The following is a 19464-nucleotide window of genomic DNA, read 5'->3' as shown; positions in this document are numbered from 1 at the left end:
TGGGCTCAGAGATCTAGGGTGTGCCACACTGACAGGGAGAGCGGGGTTGCCCCACTGACCTTCTAACACAGTCCCTGTCTGTCCACAGGTCAGGTTGCCCGCTCGGAAGCCATGCTTGGATTTTAATAGCCATGTTCCACCTAGCCATGGACCTTGCCAGCTGCCAGCCCCCAGCCAGCGGCGCTGCGGGGAGGCTCTCGCCACGGCCGGCGCTCCGGCACAGACTGTCCCGTGGCTCGCTGTGGGGCACGGGGAGCGGGGAGGAGCTGCAACGCCCCGGCCCCCCCTGGACCTGCGCCCCCGCTCCCCCTGTGCAGAGACCCCGCTCCCGCCGGCCGCCCCCCGCTGCCCCGGCGCCCCCCGGCCGCCCCCTGCGCCGCCCGCGCTCCCGGAGGGGCCGGCGGCACCTGCGCGGCCGCGGCTTCGCCCCGCGGGACGGGCGGCCCACGGCGCTGCCCGAGGTCATCGTCTGGGGCCCCACGGGCGAGGAGGACTCCCTGGAGAGCAGCACGCTGCCCAGCGCCTTCGCCACCACCACCACCGCCGCCGCCACCACCACCGCCACCACCACTGCCGCCGCTGTCACCTCCGTGACGGCCGCCACGCCGCCCCGAGTGCCTCCCAGCACCGCGGCTCCCGCGCCCGCCGGGGACCTGCCCCGCGGCAGCCCCGGCCGCAGCAGCACCGCCGAGCCCGCCGCCGGACACAGCAGCGGAGGCAAGGATGCTCGCCCGCCCCGTGGGCTGGGAGACAGCACAGGTAGGGTTTGCCGGGGGTGCGGGGAGGTGGTGGGGATATCAGAAAGGCTGGTGACTCCTGGAGCAGAGCGTTCACCGCGGCACAAGTGTCCTGCCGTGGACCGGAGTTAGTGTGACATTAAACAAGCGCTCGGGGGAGAACGGCAGCGCTGATTATCGCTTTTATCCGAGGCGTTTTCCAGCCGCTTGCTGTGCTTTCCCATTACAGTCTCCATCCACAGCCCATCTCCCGTAATCGCGCCGAGCGCCACGCTCGGCACAGCAATGCCTTCCCCCAGCGCTGGCTGCTGCGTGGACATGGATGGGAAAGCTGCTTCCCATTTATTGCAAATTATATTTGTTATTGCTGATATTAAACCGTGGGATACCGGTGGATAGTTTACAGAATTTACTCACTGTGCATCAACTGCTTTGAGCCCACTGCGATTTTCTAGTCGAAATGAAAAGGAATTTTATGGCCTAATCTTAATCCCAATTAATTTATCCAGTCTGCCCTGCTTGGCAGGAGGAGACGATACAACCAGGATGTTGTTCCTGACTTAAAGGAGTTATTTATAGCCGAAAAATAACTCCCAGCCTACACACCTTTTACAAAACCCTGGAACTGGCTGGATAGATCAGCAAGGGAGTATCGATAAGGGATGCGGCTTTTGCTGCTCCCTGCATAGTGAGAGCATCAGTCTGGTCTCCCCACACTGCCCTGGTCAATGCCTCTGGCCTCAGTGGCATCATCCAGTCAAGGAGGGTGGGGTCCACTGCACTTGTTGCCATCAACCAGCTGCAGGAGCCCCTCTGCCTGCACCAGCTGTGGGAGGATGGCTCCTGGCATGTGTTGGGACTCTGGGACTTAATGGAGTGGGCTGCCTTGTTTAGGCAAAGTTGAGCTGACAGTGATGCCACCCACCCGCCAGTGCCACCACTGCTGTCCTGCATGGCCACAGAACAATGGGACATGCAGCCCTGACAGCTCCCAGGGGGCCAACTGCTTTAATCTGCAGGCTTTAGCTCTCATTAGAGGCTTTCTTCAGGATCGGAGTTTTTGCTAATTAACTTCTCTTCAAGCACTGAATGCGATGAACTCCTTCCCGGGTCTAAAGGCCCTGTTTGATCCCAGCTCGTCCATCCTCAATTGAAAAGCTCCTGAGCTCCAGATCCGCTTTTCCTTCCAGTGCTGGGGCTGAGCACCCAAGAGAGCTCTCAGTGTGCTCCCAGTGGGAGCTCCATGCCCCTGCTGTGCCTCGGGACAGCATTTTGAGAGCGAGCTGTCTCAAAGCAGAGTCCGTGCCCGTGCCAGTTTTGCTGGTGCAGCGCCTGTGCGAAGCCATGCAGCTTCCCAGCCCTGCTCCACTCTGTTATATAAGCTGTAGCGGCTGGAAGTGTTTGTTCTCTGCTGGGAAAAACATATGGCTACAAATGAGGATGAGGTAACTCGCCTGTACGGTTTATTTGCCTCAGCGAGCATTGCCAGTCCCTGTCCGGTGAGGCGCCTTGACGGGAGCCCGCGGCGGATGCGGTGCTGCTCTCACTGCCTGTGGTCCCTCAGCTGTCCCCAGCACACACCTGGGGGGTCAGGGTGGAACCACCTGTGTGTGGCACCCACAGGAGCTGGGGTCACTCCAGGAGTTGGAAGAGCTGTCTCAGGGCTCCTGGAGCCACGCAGATCCCCCATGTTTGATTCCATCAGAGCAGGTGGCTGCTGTTGTGCTGCTGCCCCCATGTCCCTCCTGTGCTGTGTCCTTGTATCCCTCCATGCTTTGCCTCTGGGTCCCTGGTGATTCTTGTGGGACCGTAGGCTCCTTGAGGTGCTCACAGGGTGTTAAAAACAGCCACTTCATTTCAGCAGAGGCAGCAGTGCTCACTGAGATGAGCAATGGGAGCAGCTCTGCTCTGTCAGATCTTCCTCTCGCCCCCCTTCCTCCTCGCTGAGGAGCGAGAGAAAAAAAGCCAGAAACAATGCCTCTGTGAGCCACTGACAGCAAAAACAAGCTTAAAAAAATTCCCCTGGAATAGGAATTACTTGGCTCATAGGCAGGAGAGGCATCAGAGGAGTGATGGCAGGTAATGCTTGGGATGAGAGCAGAGGCTGGCGCATGCCCTGGCCCAGTGGGTGCTGCCATGGGGGTTCAAGTGACCTGCGGCTCAGGTGTTCCTGTCCTGGTGCCACCCCTGCCGCACAGCACAGCGCTGCTGGCATCAGCTGGGCATGCAAGATGTTCACTCAGGCGTAGTTTATGCTTGTGCTTTTCAAAAATGTGCTTCCTTCTTCAGAGCTGTCATAATCATTTTACTCTGGAGCAGGGAAAGAGAGGAATAATTAAAATTCCAGCATGCTGGAAAGTGGGAAGGGCTGTGAGGAGCTTTCACCGGGCACTCTCCACGTGGGCTGGGCTCCTCCACCAAGGCAGAGCATCCCCGGGTCCCGCAGCCTCAGCCAAAGCAGAGAGGAGTGGAATGAATCAGAGCTGTCAGAGCGAGGCAGGAATTGCACTTGCTGGTTTGTCCGAGGCTCCTTTCAGGAGCTTTAGGATAAAGCCGTCTTTAATTAAACCTTTAAGTGCTTTATAAGGCAGAAAACTCCATGTGCTGTCTGCTGCTCTTAGTGGTATTTGATGGCCAGTCGCAGCGCATTTGGCACCACGCTCTGCGAGCTTGTAGCAGAGCTGATGTTCAGGGACACCCTTTCACCAGGGCTGGGGTTCTCCTCGGGTAAGGTGGGGACCTCATGTGGGTGTTGGCAGCTGGATCTGAGCTGGTGGTGGCCCCAGGCCACTCACCACCCCCTCCCCTCCGCCAGCTAGCAGCATGTCAGGAATAAATAGTAATAGAGGTGTTGCTTCCTGCTGGTGATGACCCTGCCTCCAGAAAGGGTGCAGTAGGGGGGTGCTGGAGGCGAGGAGATAGTAGATGCAAAAGGCTTCAAAGGAATTAATTAAAGATTAAATGTGTTTAAAAGAAAACCCTGGGCAGTGAGGATGGAGCCGTCTTTTTGACCCACCATGCCAAGGTGTGGGGAGATGCTGCAGCTGGGGGATGGAGAGGAGGTGAAGGAGCTGGATGGCATCTTCTGAGGTGGCACCACCCATTACCCTTCCTGGGAGCTGCCCAAGGATCCCTTGTAGGGCCACACATCAGCTGCAGTTCTCCTGAAGGGTGGAGGATGACAGTGGAAGCAAGGAAGGAGTGTGGCCATCAGCTGAGCTCTCCCTGCGAGGGAGATGGGACACTCCCCGGAATGCACGGATGGCGAACATGCCTGTGCACATCCTCCCACATGCATCTCAGTGAGCCAGAAACTCTCCTCTGCTGCTCTCCAAGTATTTATTGCTCACTGATATTTGCTGTAACACCTGAGAAGATAAGTCCTAATGTCTTTAGCATAAGCCTCCAGGATCTTCCTTCTTGGCAAGAACATTTCGCAGCTGCAGCAGCTTCTTTCATCAGTCCAGCTCAAAATACCAGGAAGTTACCAGGAACCTTGGTGGGTTTTTTGCTGGAAAGCTGTGTTTTCACCTCAGGATGACTAACACTCCCTGGGCTGGCTTTCAGAGAGATCACTGATTTACCAGGTGGAAAACCAAGCAGCTTTGCTGACCCCAACTTTGCCAGCAAGAAGGTGTTGGGAAGAGCAGACCCGAGGCCGTTTGTGGTGCGGTGGATTGGGCAGCAGAAGAACTGGCTGTGCACTGTAACAAGGCTTTTCAAGACAGCTTCTGCTGTGTCTCCTCCCCTGTATCAGACCCTTGTGGCTTTTGTAAATTATTTTCCTTACAAGCTATTAACCAGCAGTAGGTTCATGTTACGGCCAAATCTGGCTGATCCCCCCTGGGAAAGGCCAGCGGTGGCAGCAGGGAGGCCACACCACGCTCCTGATTGAATTGTTCTGTCCGCAAGCAGCTTTATCAGGGGATGAGGCTTTTGGGGCTCAGATGTGATTTCTGATGGCTGGGGAAGCCGTAAAGCCTCTTGAGTCCAGCCGCTTTGCCCCAGCTTCTCCACAATGCTCAGGAGGAGGCATTGGCATCCTGGTGCTCAGGGCATGTGAGAACAGAGGAAGGAGACTCATGGCAGGGATGAGGATGGGATGCTGAGGAGAGGGAGATCCACACAGCATATCTGTGGGAAGAGACTGGAGGTAGCCATATCTGGCCCGTAAAAGTAACTCCAGTTTTCTCCCTTTCAAATTAAATAGAGCTGTTTTCTCCTTTTCCTAATTTTATGCAGCTTCAAGGCCTTGACGAGGGTCTTCAAAGAGTTGCAGCTCGTAGCTGTTTTTATTGGGAAAATGAAAAATACAGGCGCCCTAACCAGAGCTGTTGAAATAAAGGCCTTGGGGGATAGAGGTTCTCTTTGTTTTTAATTAAGAGCTTATATCTCCTGTTCGCTGCCATTGCGCGCTCCTGCAGTAGCAAGACATTAGTCTCAAATGGATTTTTCTCATGGAATTAATTCCATTGATGCAGAGCTGTCCGGGAGCCGTTTCAAAAAGGTGGCCAGAAAGGCCAAACCTCAGCACTTTCATCTCAGCAGCAAATATATGGTCTTTAAAATAACAGATAACAAAAAGCCCTGGCATTGGCTTGCTCTGAGAAGATTGGGGTTTTGCCCGGGATGCGGGGAATCGGGAGCTGGGTTGTACTGCCTGCTGGGATTCTGTGGCCCCTCTCCCCCCACAGGGGAGATTAGAGGCCCCAGAGAGAGCAGAGTAGGACGGCACGAGAGTGGAAAAACCCAGAGATATTTCAGCATTTCCGAAGGTTCAGAGAGCGCCTTTGAAGAGCTTTCCCTCCTGGCAGGCGGCACGCGGAATTCTGCTGCACTAGCAGAAGCGCAGAGGCTTGGACACACTTTCGGCTCCATTAAATACTTCTCCTGTAATTACCCTCCAGTTAAATGGTCACTGCGTCAAATTGCCTGGTAAAAGCCTTGGCAGGGGGAGCCCTCACCGGGCTCTAGCAGGGCTGAGGCGTTCCAGGTGCAGGGGCTGGTGCTGGGTGTCCCTCCCCGCTCTCCCGTGCCCGCCGCTGCCCTCCTTGCAGCTCGCTGTTTCCACGGTTAATAATATGTAATTACGTGGCCGCCGGGTTCCATGACCCGCTGGGATCGGAGCTTTTGCCATGGAGATGAGCAAACAAAACCCAGGCACTGTAATCCCTGCTCCCAGAGTCTCTCTCTGGGTGCACAGGCTCTCATGGGGAGTTATGCCTGTGCCAGGCAGCTTCCTACACTGGAGGAGGAGGATTTTGCTCTATGAGCTATTGATTTTAGCTTCCAAGTCCCCTTCCTCCACCCATTGGGCTTCGAGGGCTGTATCTAAAATACTGCTTTGGCCTTGGCAGCATCTCTCTCCATCTCACCTCACGCCCAGGGCGCTTTGTGTCCCTTACAGGGTGTTCCCCTCTCAAAGGGTGCCGCACCCTTTAATCCCCCCCTCATAGATTGGATATTTGCTTGCTCTTGCTCCATATGGCCCTACATTTTTTGAGGGCCTAGAGGAAAGGATTTGATATATTTGTAAATTAGGAATAAAGACCTGGTAGTGTTTATTGCCTCAGGTAGTGCTATAGAGCTTCCCAGGGAACCATTGCGGGCCCCCTGTTGGGTTCCTGCCCTCTGTCCATCACCACCATTGAGACAAGATCTCCTGTCCCCCTGAAATCCCCCCAGGCTTCTGGTGCAGAATTAATACATGATGCAAAGGAACTTTGCTGTGCCAGTACATATGGCAACTTATGTGTGTGATGGAGTCTAAAATTATCCAGCCTTTCTTAAATCCATGTGTCCTGTTCTGAGGAGCTGCCATCCTTCCCAGTGCTCAGCCACCTGCAATCTGTTCTGCCTGTGCCTTTCCCATTACGTAAATGCAAGGACTAATTGCATCATTAGGTTCTCCCATGGCCCTGCCACCACTGCCTCAGCTCCCAGTGTTGCAGAAGGTCTCGTCCCTGACTCCGCTTCTGTTTTCAAAGGAATCGGGCACTGGGCTGGTTTGATTTTATTTTTAGAGTCTTTCCTTTTATCTTTTCCAGCAGTGTCCCACTGGGAGCTGCTCCAAGACTGCCGTGCAGGATGCGGCCGGGCTGGCTGCTGCCAGGGTGGGCGTCCCTGCTGACCTGGCACGCGTGGGCACGAGCTGCCACCGCGCTCCCCGGGCCCGTCGGGACACAGTCCCATCGTCACCACCCTCTGGGAACTCAGAGTGTGGGGCCAGAACTCCTTCTCCGGGCCTCACCTTCAGGAGGTGGGGTGCCAGTGGGAGGTGGGGAGCCTCCCACTGTGGCATTTTCCCTGTGAATTCCCCCTGGGAGATGAATCCCAGAGGTGGAGCAGCCTGGCTCTGGCTGGAATTGGCTGCTGCCCACTCTGCCAGCACAGGGGCCACAAATGAATCCTTCCCCACGAGCAGTGGATGCCCCAGTGCTGCCCAGTGGCCCCCAGGCACCCCCAGCTCCAGCTCAGCTGTAGCCCTGGCACTGACGCCGTCCTTGCCACAGACGCATACAGATATATATATAAAACTGCTTATTTTCCTGTCATTCTAAGACTTATTTATTTATTAAAACTACCATCCATCAGGAGCTGCAACATCTGTTTGTGAAAAATAGCACATCCTTGGGCTGCAGCCAGGAAAAATCATTTCATTATGAAATTGCAACTGTAAGGCAGCACAAAATCACAAACATAGTGTACAGCGAGCTGCTTTTGTTTCCAAACTGCTCATTAGGAATGATCCACGAGCCAAAATGATACCCCGTGGAAGGTGAAGAGGGGGAAATGAGCCCACCCGACCTGCAAAGCAAGCAGCCGTCAGTGCTGTAATTATTATCCCTGGTGAATCCCGCACCCGGTGCAAGGCTGCGCTCGTCTCCCTTTCTGTCCCAGAGGGGAGACGTCTTCACTTCTCTTCCGTTCTTCGTGCCTAATTCGGGCTGACAAGGAACATACTTGAGAGGATAGGAAATGAGGAGCCTGGCTTACAGATTATTTTGTGTAAGGCAGCAGAGAGGATTGCGGCACCGCTGCCGGGGGCTGTGTGTGGCCCCATGCTGGGAAGGGCTGGGAGGGGGTGGTGCGGGGCTGTGTGGGGAGGGGGAATTTGCTGGGGTCTCCTCAGTTCCCATCCCCACTGTCTCTTTTCTTCTCTCTGCAGGTCTGGCAGTTCATCAGATAATCACTATTACAGTGTCCCTCATCATGGTCATAGCTGCGCTGATAACAACTCTTGTCTTAAAAAATTGGTAAGGTCCCTCCTGCTCTGCTTGGCTTGGGGGTGGTGTGGGATGGGGACAGGGTGGGGATGGAGGTGCCCATCCCACTGCAGGTGCCAAAGCTCGTGGCACCTTGCCAGGATAGTTTTGGAAAGGCATTGCAGGAGAAAATGGGGGTTTACACCAAAACCTCCAAACAAAGTTGGCTCCTCAGGGTTCAGCTGCACCCCCACAGCTTCCCCACCTCACAACACCTAGCCAGTGGCTTTGGGGACCAGCATATAGCCGGGGTTGGGTGGACAAGTCTCATGGGACACGTGTGCATTGCTGCTCCAGGGCTGAGTGCCTCAGCACGATGCCACCTGGAGAGGTCAGAGCCGTGTGTTGGGCCACAGCGGGTGTTCCCAGGATCTGCCCAGTGCCAGCAGCGCCTCCTCCGCCACCTTCCCTAAGGAGCTTTGATGCTGCTCCTAAAATCCACAGCCTGGCTTGGCAAGAAGCAGCTGCATCTCGTGCCCTTCCCTGAGACCCCAGAGACAGAAGGGCACCTTCGAAGCCCCTCAGGTGCCATGGTTTGTAGCATGCCCCAACCCCTAGGGCGCTGCTGTGCTCCTCCAGCTTCATTTGCTCGCATTTATTCTCTCAGCATGGCTGGGCGTATGGCAAAATAGGTTAGCTTTCGCTCCAGGCACTCCTCACTTTACCTATTTTCCCAGGGAAACTGCCCTACTTTGAGGTCAGCGTTGCTGGCGTAGCGACATGGCTGCAGCATGGGGCTGGGGGGAGAGCATGGCTCTCCCCTCTGGCCTGGCCAGGCTCTGCGTGGGTGCTGCAGCAAATCAATCCCTGCAGCCAGGAGGCAATTACAACACCAAGTTGATGAGGAGCCTGCTAGCTAACTGGGTTAAGAGGAGAAGCCTTTTGCAGGGCTATGGAGGCATCCTCGTCTTGGCAAAGCCATTATGTGGCACAGCAGCTGACCAAAAGTGCTGAGATTCTGACCCCACAGCTGAACTTTCTTTGGGGAGCAGGCAGTGACACTCCCTCTTGTAGCTCAAGTGGGATTTAATTCACTAAACTTCCGTGGTTGCTGCAGTGTTTCGGTGAAGGAGCAGGGAAAATAGTTTATAAAACACTTGTGGGATTTGTCTCCAGTTGCAGCACTGAGCAGTACGAGTCATTGATCCAGCTGACCACAGCTTGGCAGAACAGCTCAGTAACTGCTGCTGAAGCCAAAAAGGGGAAAAATAAATCCAGTGATCGGTGTAGAATAGAAATGCTTTACAGTAAGATTGAGAAATCACCAGAGAAAATCCTCAGCAGGGGAGTGTGGGCAGCACCCAAGTGTGTCCTAGGTGATGAAACAGTACCTGGGAAGTTTCCTCGACTCTAACCAAGCTGCCTCAGTTCACTGGGTGACCCTGGGCTGTGTGGGGGTGTTCCATGGCAAGGCTGACCCACATCACACGCTCTGGCCCCATCCCCAGCAGGGACACAATTGCCATCCCCGTCCTTTGGCTGTCATTTGTCCCCCTCGAGCAGGACGGGTGAACAATGGCTGCGTGCCAAGCCAGCGTCCTTCTTGTCACTGCTCCTCCTGCACACGTATCGTGGGGAGACAGCAGTTGGTTTAGGGCTGTCTCTTTCAGTTGCATCAACTGGAGCAGAGCAGGCAGTGCCCCGCTGCTGGCAGATGTTGCCACCCCGGCCAGTGCTGCTCCCAGCAGAGCCCCACGCTCCTGTCCCCAGGGGTGTCCCCTCCACAGACAGTGCTGGCAGCCCCAGCTCCCACCGCCCTCAGAGCTGCCACCTCCCAAAATTCCAGCGTTCTGTGAGGTGCTGTCAATCCCATCTGGAAAAAGTGGCATCTTAATTAAATCGATGTCTAGACCCTGAAATAGGACCGGGCTGATTGAGGGCGGCTCCTGTGAGCTGGGGTTCTCCTTGTCTCTGACGTAGTGAGCCAGAAGTGTTGTGCAGCCACGAGATCCTGATGAAGCCTCCGGAGCTGGAGAAGCCCCCGGAGAGCAGGGCTGCCCTGCCAGCCATCCCTCTGCTGTGTCACACCAGGTCCTGAGCTCATTTATCCTGAGAAGTTCCAACCTGTTGGTGTCTCCCAAATGGAAAGGGTTTCACTTCATTGTTCTCACCTACATATTTTCACTTAAGAAAAGGCTTTTGCTTCCTGCGGGTACAAACATGTGACTCATTAAGTCATTCCTCTGATGGGAAAAAGCTTGTGTCTAAAATGTAAATTTGATTCTTAAAAAAAAGCACCGTGCCAAATGACTGCTTGTGGTTGATCTTTCCAACTCTGTATTGGAATTGAAATTTCTGAATTCTAATCTAGTATTGAGCAATCTGTCATGACTGGTCAATCAGGTGAGTTCCCCTGCCAGGTTTCAGGGACACAGTGTGCCTCCCATCCCTTCTGCTTTGACCTTTCAGGCCGTAACAGACTTATAAAAATGATGGAGGGCAATTTTTTACACAGACAGACAGTGGGATGGGACAATGGGAATGGTTTTCAACTAGAGGGAAGACTTAGATTAGATCTTAGGGGAAATATCTTTCCTATGAGGGTGGTGGGGCCCTAACACAGACTGCCCAGAGAAGCTGTGGCTGCCCCATCCCTGGAAGTGTCCAAGGCCAGGTTGGACAGGGCTTGGAACAACCTGATCTAGTGGAAGGCATCTCTGCCTATGTCAGGGGGATGGAACTGGAGGGTTTTTAAGGTCCTTTCCAACCCAGACCACCCCATGATTGTCTGATTCTCTTTCCCCCCCATCCCAGCTGTGCGCAGAGCGGGCGCCCGCGGCGCAACAGCCACCAACGCAAGCTGGACCAGCAGGAGGAGAGTTGCCAGAACCTGACTGACTTCGCCCCTGCCCGCGTGCCCAGCGCCCTCGACATCTTCACCGCCTACAACGAGACGCTGCAGTGCTCCCACGAGTGCGTCCGGACCCCCGTGCCCGTCTATGCAGAGGACACGTTGCACTCGCCTGGGGATTACAAAACAACCTTCAATGGAAACAGGTGAGGTGGGCACCATGGTTTCTCAGCAGGTGGGGAGTGCCATACTGCTGTGGTGATGGCACCCTGGCACTCAGGGGTGATGTTCTGGCAGCATTTGGCAGAGCTATCTTCCTCTCAGGTGCTGACCCACTCATATTTCAGTGTGGGACTGTCCCCTTGACCCCCAGTCCTGGCGGTGAGGCTGGGGTGGGTGCCTCACCAGTCTCTAGCCCTGCAGGGCTGGGGGAGCTCAGCACCACATGGTGTTCAGTTCCCAGCTGCTGCTGCTGCTGCTCCTGCCAGCACATAAAATGCCACTGGATCCATTTTTCCAGTGCCTCATATTTCAGTGTGGGATTCATATTTCAGTGTGGGACTGTCCCCTTGACCCCCAGTCCTGGCAGTGAGGCTGGGGTGGGTGCCTCACCAGTCCCTAGCCCTGCAGGGCTGGGGGAGCTCAGCACTACATGGTGTTCAGTTTCCAGCTCCTGCTGCTGCTCCTGCCAGCACGTAAAATGCCACTGGATCCATTTTTCCAGCACCCGTGCTGTCTCCTCAGTGGCATCGGCAAAGCTGCCGGGCTGCAAACAAGCGGGTGATTAATGGAGGAGCAGGCAGCGAGAGCCAAATGAACCGTTTGGCTGCTGTGAAATAACGGCAGAGCGTTAACAAGGAGCATCACTGGCAGCCAAGGGATGTGGCCATGCTCTGCCAGCCCCTTGCCTGCCCAGAGGGATGGGATCAGGAGTGGTGGGGTTGGGAGCGATGTTTCCCACACCACAGGCTGTCTCCAGAGAGCTTTCAGTGGGTGCTGGTGTGGTTTCACCATATGGTAAATGCGTGTCCCCATCAAAGGTAGAGGAGAAGCCAGGCAGAGAGTTTTGAGAGAAATGAGAGAGCTGATGCTCCAGGCAGCCTCGAGGAGCCACAAGATGTGTGGCTGCCACAGCCCATGTCTGCCTGCCCCAAGGACAGGCCTGGAGCCAACCTCACTGATGCCTTTTCAATCAGCATCTCTTGCATGTGTGCAGAGTTCTGCTCATCTGCATTTTCCAGGGCTCCTTCACATCTCAGAAGGTGGAGAACTGGCAGGGATTGCCACACTATTTTGTTGGGTGTCCACAAGCCTTGGTTTGATAAGAACTCCAGCCAGATGACAGAGAGTGCCTGTGTTCTGGCTAGCAGAGATCATGGCTTTCCCGCCATCCAGGGATGCTTTTTGGGACCCTCTATCCCAGAGCACTTCCAGGCAGCCTGGTGAACCCAGGCCCACTCAAAGCATCACTCTAGAGAGATGTAAAAAAGCTGATTGTGCAGCAGGCCACCCCGGCTTGCACCGTGTGTGTTACGTACCAGCGTGTACAAGCCCCTCTTTCTGCTCACTGCAGACCCTCTTCTTCTGACCGGCATCTTATTCCCGTGGCCTTTGTGTCTGAGAAATGGTTTGAAATCTCCTGCTGACTGGCCGAAGCCTGTTTGACTTCTGGGGGCAGGGCAGACGCCAGCGGGCTGTTTCCTGGTACGTACCGCGCTCCCTGCGTCCATCCCGCTTCCATCCTGCGCCCCCACTGTGCCCCTCACACCCTGCCTGGTGCCATCCTCCTGTCTGCACTCCTTTCAGTGTGACTGGAAGTATTTCATGCCGTGGATGGGGCATTGGGAGCCAAGCAGCTTTTCCAGGGAGGTTAATTGCAGACAGGCCCATGCTAACAGGCAGACACTGGAATGGGCAAGGACTCAAAAGCAAAGGGTCTCTGGGGCAGCCTTGAACTTCAGCCTGATCCCATGGTTCCAGCCCACCTCTGAAACCTCAACAAGCCACAGTAATTTCCATGCTGGGAAATGGCCTGATCTGTAATTAACCTCTGGTGGCATGATGGACAGCCTGCCTCATCCAAGCACCACACGTCCGGCATGTGTGCTCCACCAGTATCTGACAGCTCATTTGGTGATGTTTGCTGTCATGAACACTTCCATGCTCACTGCAAGGGTGCTGGTGTCCTCTTCCTCCTCCTCCTCCTCTTCCTCCTCCTTCTCCTGCTCTGCAAAGCCAACCCTTTGAGCACAGTCCCCAGCAGCTGGTCACACCTGGGTTGTTCCTGTGACTGAAATAGTGCAGTGGTGTTCTGGTTGCAAGAGTACAATGTTTGGGGTTTTTCTTCTCATTTGTTGAGTTGGCCTGAGTCATTTCCACCTTCTTGTGTCACTTTTGAAGGTGGCAATAGCAGTGGCAGGAAAAGTCTGTGTGTGCCAGCTCGCTCTGGGCAGTGATGCCCGCTTGAGCCACGTGCTCAGGTGAATTAATTGCTCTGTCCCAAGTCCCTGCTGTAATGAATCATATATTCAGTGTAAATGAAATTTCCAGCCTTCCCTGGCTGCAGCTCGCTTGGAATAGCCTGTTTAACATTATGCACAGCTATTGAACACAGAAATATAATTAGATTAGAATGGAAGGGAATAAAAAGTTAATGGTCTTGTCCGTGCTGGGGCTGGCAGTGTCTAGACAGGGCAGGTGAGGTGTGTGCCAGCACAGTGGGGCAGAGAGCAGAGATTCGTCTGGCATGGCCTCACTGTCCCCCCCAGAGCCTCTTCTGGCTGCCACAGCTTCACTGGTGAAGGTGAAAGACTCACTCCTCATCCACTGATATGCTCATGTTTTTTTCTCTGACTCTGTTGTTGTGGCCACTGTCTCAGGAGACAGAAGGCAAAGGAACCCAGGCAGAAGCTGGTGCAGGAGTGAGGGCAGCAGGGGCATGAGCATGAAATGGAGGATCTGCATGGAACACTAGCCTCAGCAATAACCCACTGGGCCTTTTCCACACTCAGTTTTGTAGTTTGGAACATCTTTCCATTGGCTTAAAGTAAATTAAAAAGAGATAACACATAAAGCAAGCCAGCTACACTCAATGCCATCTACAGCTCTCCATGCCTCAGGTAGAGGGAAGGAAGGAGTAGCTTGAAGTACTGTAGGAATCCTATGTGGATCCCACTGCTCCTGCCCCAGGTCCTGTGAAACCCCGGGCCAAAGACTGTGCCCTGGTCACCTCCATAGATTTCTTTAAATAGCCTGAAGCCATTCCATTACGCCTTATTAAATCCTTGAAATTCTCATTGACCCGTTTTCATGGAATCCATAAAATGCACATTGATGCGCTCTGGAAAAATCTATCCAGCTCGTACCTGGAGCATTAGCTCTGTAATGGCACTTCAATTACAGATGCAATTCTGGAAGCTGCTGTTTGGTTTCATTAACGATAACAAAATGAGCTTGATCCCAAACCTGTTCTACCTGTTCTCTGCATGGGTATGTTTGCACCAGAGTGTTTCTGGGACACACTTGCAATAAGTGGTGTGTCCCAATCGCAACCAGGTGCCGGTGGGAAATCCCTCAGGTGAAATGAGCATTCCAAGTTTCGTGTGTCACTGTGCAAGGTGCAGATGGCATTGAGATGAGCTCCCTGCTAGGCTGTCCCTGCCACCGTGGTTGCCTTGTGCTGTCACCAGCTGCCAAGTGCCAGAGGAGCAGTGGGATGGAGGGAAGCAGAGGAGTGGGGGCATGGAAGATGCCTCTCCAGCTCTTGTTTCTAGGGAAGAGGCTGGTGGAAAAGGAGATGCAGCTGCTTGGGCTGCACCGCTTCCGGGGGAATGAGTGTTTCCTGGCTGGCATCCACAGCCACAGCAAGGTCACCTGAAGGGGACAGTTGCTGTTGACCCACTGCACCACAGCAGGGGAGAAGGATGCTCTGGAACATGTGCAGCTTTTTGGCTGGAGGGGCTATATGCAGCTTTCTCCTCACAGCCCCTTTCTCCTAGTGTTTTACAAATTTCAATTGACAGCTCTTCACAGCTCTGAGCTGTCTCGTTGGCACATTAGTGCTCTGGATGGTGTGGGGCCAGAGCTGGAGGCACAAGGCAGGTGGCATGTCCCAGGACAGGGATGGCAGGACAGAGGTGCTGCAGATGTTTCGTCAAGATGACCACTGGAAGCCAAGTTGGAATTTAATGTGAACTTCACATCTGACAGTCCATCAGCCTGATATGGGGACTGACCACAGTGCTGCCCAGGTGGCACACTGGCCTTGGGTGATGCCGGCAGCATCATCAGGCTGGGCTGAGCAATTGAGGAAGCAGATATAAGAGACAGCACTGCAGAGCATCTCCAGCCTGGAGAGCTGCAGGCAGCACTGTGATTGTGTGAGGAAACCTAGTGAAATTCATTTAGGTACACAGGGAGCAGATGTTAAAGCTATTTCCTGGGGTCAGATTCCTCCTGCGCCAGCAGGAGCCATGGGGAGGGTTCCTGTGCTGCATGCATGGTCCCCACCAGGACACTGTCCCTCCCCACAGCAGGTGATGCTGCCCCTGGCAAGCAGCTGGTGGAGCTTTCCAGCAGATTGCCTGTGCCTGTGGCCATGCCCCACTGGAGCATCAGCTCCTTGGTAGGTGTCACACCTCGGTGGATGTCACACTTCAGCACCGGCTGCCGGCAGCTACTCCTGCAGGCAGAGAAGTCAGTCTGTCTGCAGCAGCCTGGTGTGGCAGTGCAGCCTCAGTGTGGCCCTGGGCTGGGTAGGTGAGGACTGGAGCAGTCAGTGGAAGCTCTCAGGAGTTACCTGAAGGGAGGGATGAAAAGGAAAAGTTCTCTTGCTTGGTGCCAGTGGTGCTGGAGGAGCACCCAGACAGAGGCAGGAGCACTGCCACTCTGCAGACCAGCACAGGACATGTGCCAAAGACTTGAGTGGCTTTGTCTGGGCACCACAGCACAGGGTGGCTTGGTCTGGCTTGATTTCATTGTGGCTTTGGGGCTTTCTGAAATGAAGTTTGAGATTCCGCATTATTCTTGTCCTTAATCCCACTCTCTTTGACTGAAAAACCCCATGGAATGAGATTATACAAAAAATCTGTAAGGTTGATCAAGTGCTGACCTACTTTGCACAAAGAGGCTATTTGGGATACAATACCAATTGTACATCCTGCCGTCGTGCATTAACCAGTGCTCACCCGGAGCCACGGGATGCCGGACACCGCTGGCAGGGAGGGGGCAGTTTGGGCCCCAGCAGCTGTGCTGGTTTGGTGACACTGTCTTGACCCTGCCCTGGCACAGGGTGGGTGAGAGCTGACAGCATTGTGTGGTGATGCCGTGCTCCAACACGGCAGCAGCTGCTGTGCTGGCCGCGTTCTGCCTAACAACAGCAAATGGCTTGTGTTAACATTAACAGATAATGAGTCATCATAAAAGATCCCAGCTTGTCTTCGGAGGAGTAGCAGCAGTCCCAGCACAGCCCCAGCACAGGAGATTAAGGACTCTGGAAAATCTGTCTCGCTAATTAAGACTTCAGGGTTGTTCTTGGAGATGGTGTATTGGGCATATTGCTGAAAAATAGTGATTTTTTTTTAGAGAAAGAACCTTGCGACAAAAAGCACACCACATTCTGGATGTTGATCCCAGCCAGACAGAGGGCACAGATTAGGGATGTGTAGATTAGGAATGTGTATCCTGAGCAGTGCTGTACAGGGTGTAGGTACCTGCTGGAAGCTGTCTTTGGCACACCCTGCTGTGCTACAGCTCATGAAATGTCACAAACATGTAGAGCAAGTGGCCGCACGCCAGTGATGCGGAGTGATTGTCTTCACATTGAGGGTCCAAGATTACATAGGGAGACATCTTCCTGTAGATGGTAAATAAATAGCTTAAGGACTTTGATAGGATCTTTGGTTTGGTGCTTAACCAATTCCCTATTGATTCTTTAGATTTAACTTCAGCAAATCTCATTAGTGCTTGTCATTGTCTGCTCATCTGCCAGAGCACTCGCTGCTTAAGGCCCAAGTGTGAGAAGCTGCAGAACACAGGGATGATCCCACTCTGGAAAAGGCCCCGAGGAGAGAGAAGTAGTGTCCCCAATCCTCAGCACAGACCAGCAGCTGTGGAGAAGGAGGAGGAAGTCACTGATACCCTGCTCCCTCCATGCTCTGCTCCCCCAGGAATCCTGCAGCTCCACAGCCAGGGGGGAAAGGGGAGGAAACCTCCAGGCTGTGGGGGCTCATCCAATCAGTGACACACAACATGGTGCAAATTCCCTGTCATGACTTAATCTTTCTTTTTCTTTTTGTCCTCAACAGGATTCCATTGGTGAACCTGTAAAAAATATAAAAAATAATGGGTTACCTGTACCTACCATTTCTGTTTACCAGTAGGAGACTCAAAGAGCAGCGTTCTATGGGCCAAATATATTTTTATAAAAATGAACACGCCTATAGGTAACTGCGTTGTCAAGGAGCACGTTTTTGGGAGGAGAGAAAGGAAAGTGTGCAAGCAAAGAAAATCCCGTGGAGGAGGAGGAGGAACCAGCAAGGGATGGAAAAGGGAAGGATGAGCGCCTGGAGCCCGGCCATGGACGGTGACTCTGAACCTGTGCCAATAATACCATTATGTGCCATGAACCGATGCAAAGACTTTGCAAAGAGCCGAGTCAATAACGCCTGGAAATGTTTGTGGAGGACGAGTGGGGCATCTCTTCTGGTGGGATCATCCATTCTGGTCCATATGCGTACATACATGCGGTATATGTAGAGGGAAAAAAAAAATATATATATACACACACAAACACTTTTTGTACTGTAGCAATTTTTGAAGATCCTAAATACTCATTTTTAAAGAAGATGTCATGGGCTAAAAGTCTCATTTCTTTAACATGCATCATGCAAACTGGGTGATCTGATGTTTTCTACTTTGGCAGCTTGCCTGTCAACCTATATGTGTATATATAGGTAGACATATATACATATATATACGTGTGTGTGTGTATGTATAGACATATATATGTATGTATACATATATATATATAATTTTGGTTCTTTTTGGAAATGCTTTTCCAGCGTTGCGACGTGACCGTGGTGGGAGACGGCTGGGGCTGTGCTGCCGGCGGGAAGCAGAGGAAAAGCTTCCCAAAACCATCCAGAGCACAGCACAAGGCAGTGCTGAAGGTATTTCCAGGCTTCTGTATCCCAATAAATCATCAAGGTTGATGGGAAGAAGCTGGAAAACCTGGGCCTGCCCCGTATCCACAGGGCTGTGATCTCCACCGTGCTAGGCATGACACCTCGGAGCTGGACGGGGCAGATCTTAGGGGTGGACTCCCAAAAGACGGGCCTCTCTTGGCACAGAAGAAAAAATTTAGGAGGGGGGTGTGGGAAGGTTTTTGGAAAATGGCTTCTGAATTGGCCACGGAACCAAAGCTTACTCAGCCCTGTGTAAGAAACAAGAGGAAGGGGCTCGTTGCCTCCTGCCCCAGCCTGAGGCTGCGGGATTGAGAGATCCTCTTCCTTTGTTCTCCTGGTCTGGCTGGCTCTGCTGCAGCAGGGGAAGACACAGCCAGCTGTCCACAATCCTGGAGATCTCTTAATAGTGTTCAAAGGGAATTTTTGCCAGGGAAGCACGATTCTGCAGGCTCCAGTTTGGTGTATTGCTCTTGAAACAAGTCCATGCCCGTCCAGCTCCTGCTGGGGTGGGTGATGCTCGTGGGTGCTGACCCTAAACCCTCTGTCCAAGTCTTTCCATGGAGTCGGGTGCTGCCATGCTGTGCTGCACATCAGACACTGGGATGGGTCTCGCTCGGGTCCCTTCAATGTCAAATGGGTGGAAATGACAGCAGAGATCAGACCAAAGTCCTCCAGTTCTTTTTGTAAACTGCCCTTGGTAAATACTAGTGGTTTTTTAGAATTGTCCAGATCCACGTTTCTACTCCCTCACTGATTACTCAGCTCCTTTTCTTTATGATAATGAACGTGCAGTTTAAAAACAACAAAAAAAAAAGTAGAACCCTGTGGTGTTGCGCATAGCCACGCGTGCGGTCTCTTGTTCCCGTGTCCTTTTCTGTCCTTTTCCCATAGAATTGCACAGTCTGGATTATTTGTCCTGAATTTTTGGACGCTGCCTCAGACAGAAGTCTTCCTTGCCAGCCCTGACAATTACCTGCGGACTTGAGCCAACCATCCCTTGGGCAGAGCAGTATCTCCTGGGTGGCTCATGTGCAGCTCTCCAGAGCATTGGATGCCTCCAAGGAGGAGAGGAGACAGTGTCTTGCTAGAGCAGTGGCCCCCAAAGCTTTAGCTGTCCCTGGAAAATGTGGGGAGTGTCTGTCATTGGGAAGCACGGAGTCTGAGCAACTGCTCAAGGGTCATCTCAGTGATCTGGGGCTTTCCTGGTGTCACTGGTGCAGCCCCTGCCCACAGGCTCTCCTCCCTTTGTGACTTCATGGGAATCCATCTGCACCAGTTTTGAGCCACGTTTCTTGTGCTTCTCTCCTTAATCTTCCTATTTATTTCATTCCCACAGGTATTCCAGTGTAATCACGGTAGCAGTACGACAAGAAATATATCTCAGCTCCCTCATTGCAGGGCATCTGAAGCAGCATTCTGTGTTTCTGCATGGATGGAACCTGCTGCCTGCAGGGAAGTTGTCAGGCAGAGCTGGGAGATGCCAGGGC

General features: G+C 53.4%; 1 protein-coding gene across 1 annotated transcript in view; it reads left to right on the top strand.

Moving 5' to 3' along the window:
* AJAP1 (adherens junctions associated protein 1) overlaps positions 1-17133 on the top strand; it is a gene marked incomplete at its 5' end in the record, with an annotated part of 33435 nt that extends 16302 nt beyond the window's left edge. The window contains 5 exons of the mRNA XM_083876938.1: positions 89-759; positions 7906-7993; positions 10757-10999; positions 12367-12497; positions 17099-17133. Coding sequence (XP_083733064.1) covers positions 89-759; positions 7906-7993; positions 10757-10999; positions 12367-12439 — 1075 coding nt within the window. The 3' untranslated portion in view covers positions 12440-12497; positions 17099-17133. The remainder of the gene's footprint in view (positions 1-88; positions 760-7905; positions 7994-10756; positions 11000-12366; positions 12498-17098) is intronic.
* Positions 17134-19464: the final 2331 nt, after the last annotated feature.

Source organism: Zosterops lateralis, assembly GCF_965231275.1.
Source record: "Zosterops lateralis genome assembly, chromosome: 22".
Lineage (NCBI taxonomy): Eukaryota > Metazoa > Chordata > Aves > Passeriformes > Zosteropidae > Zosterops > Zosterops lateralis.
This window is presented reverse-complemented; position numbering and strand designations above follow the sequence as displayed.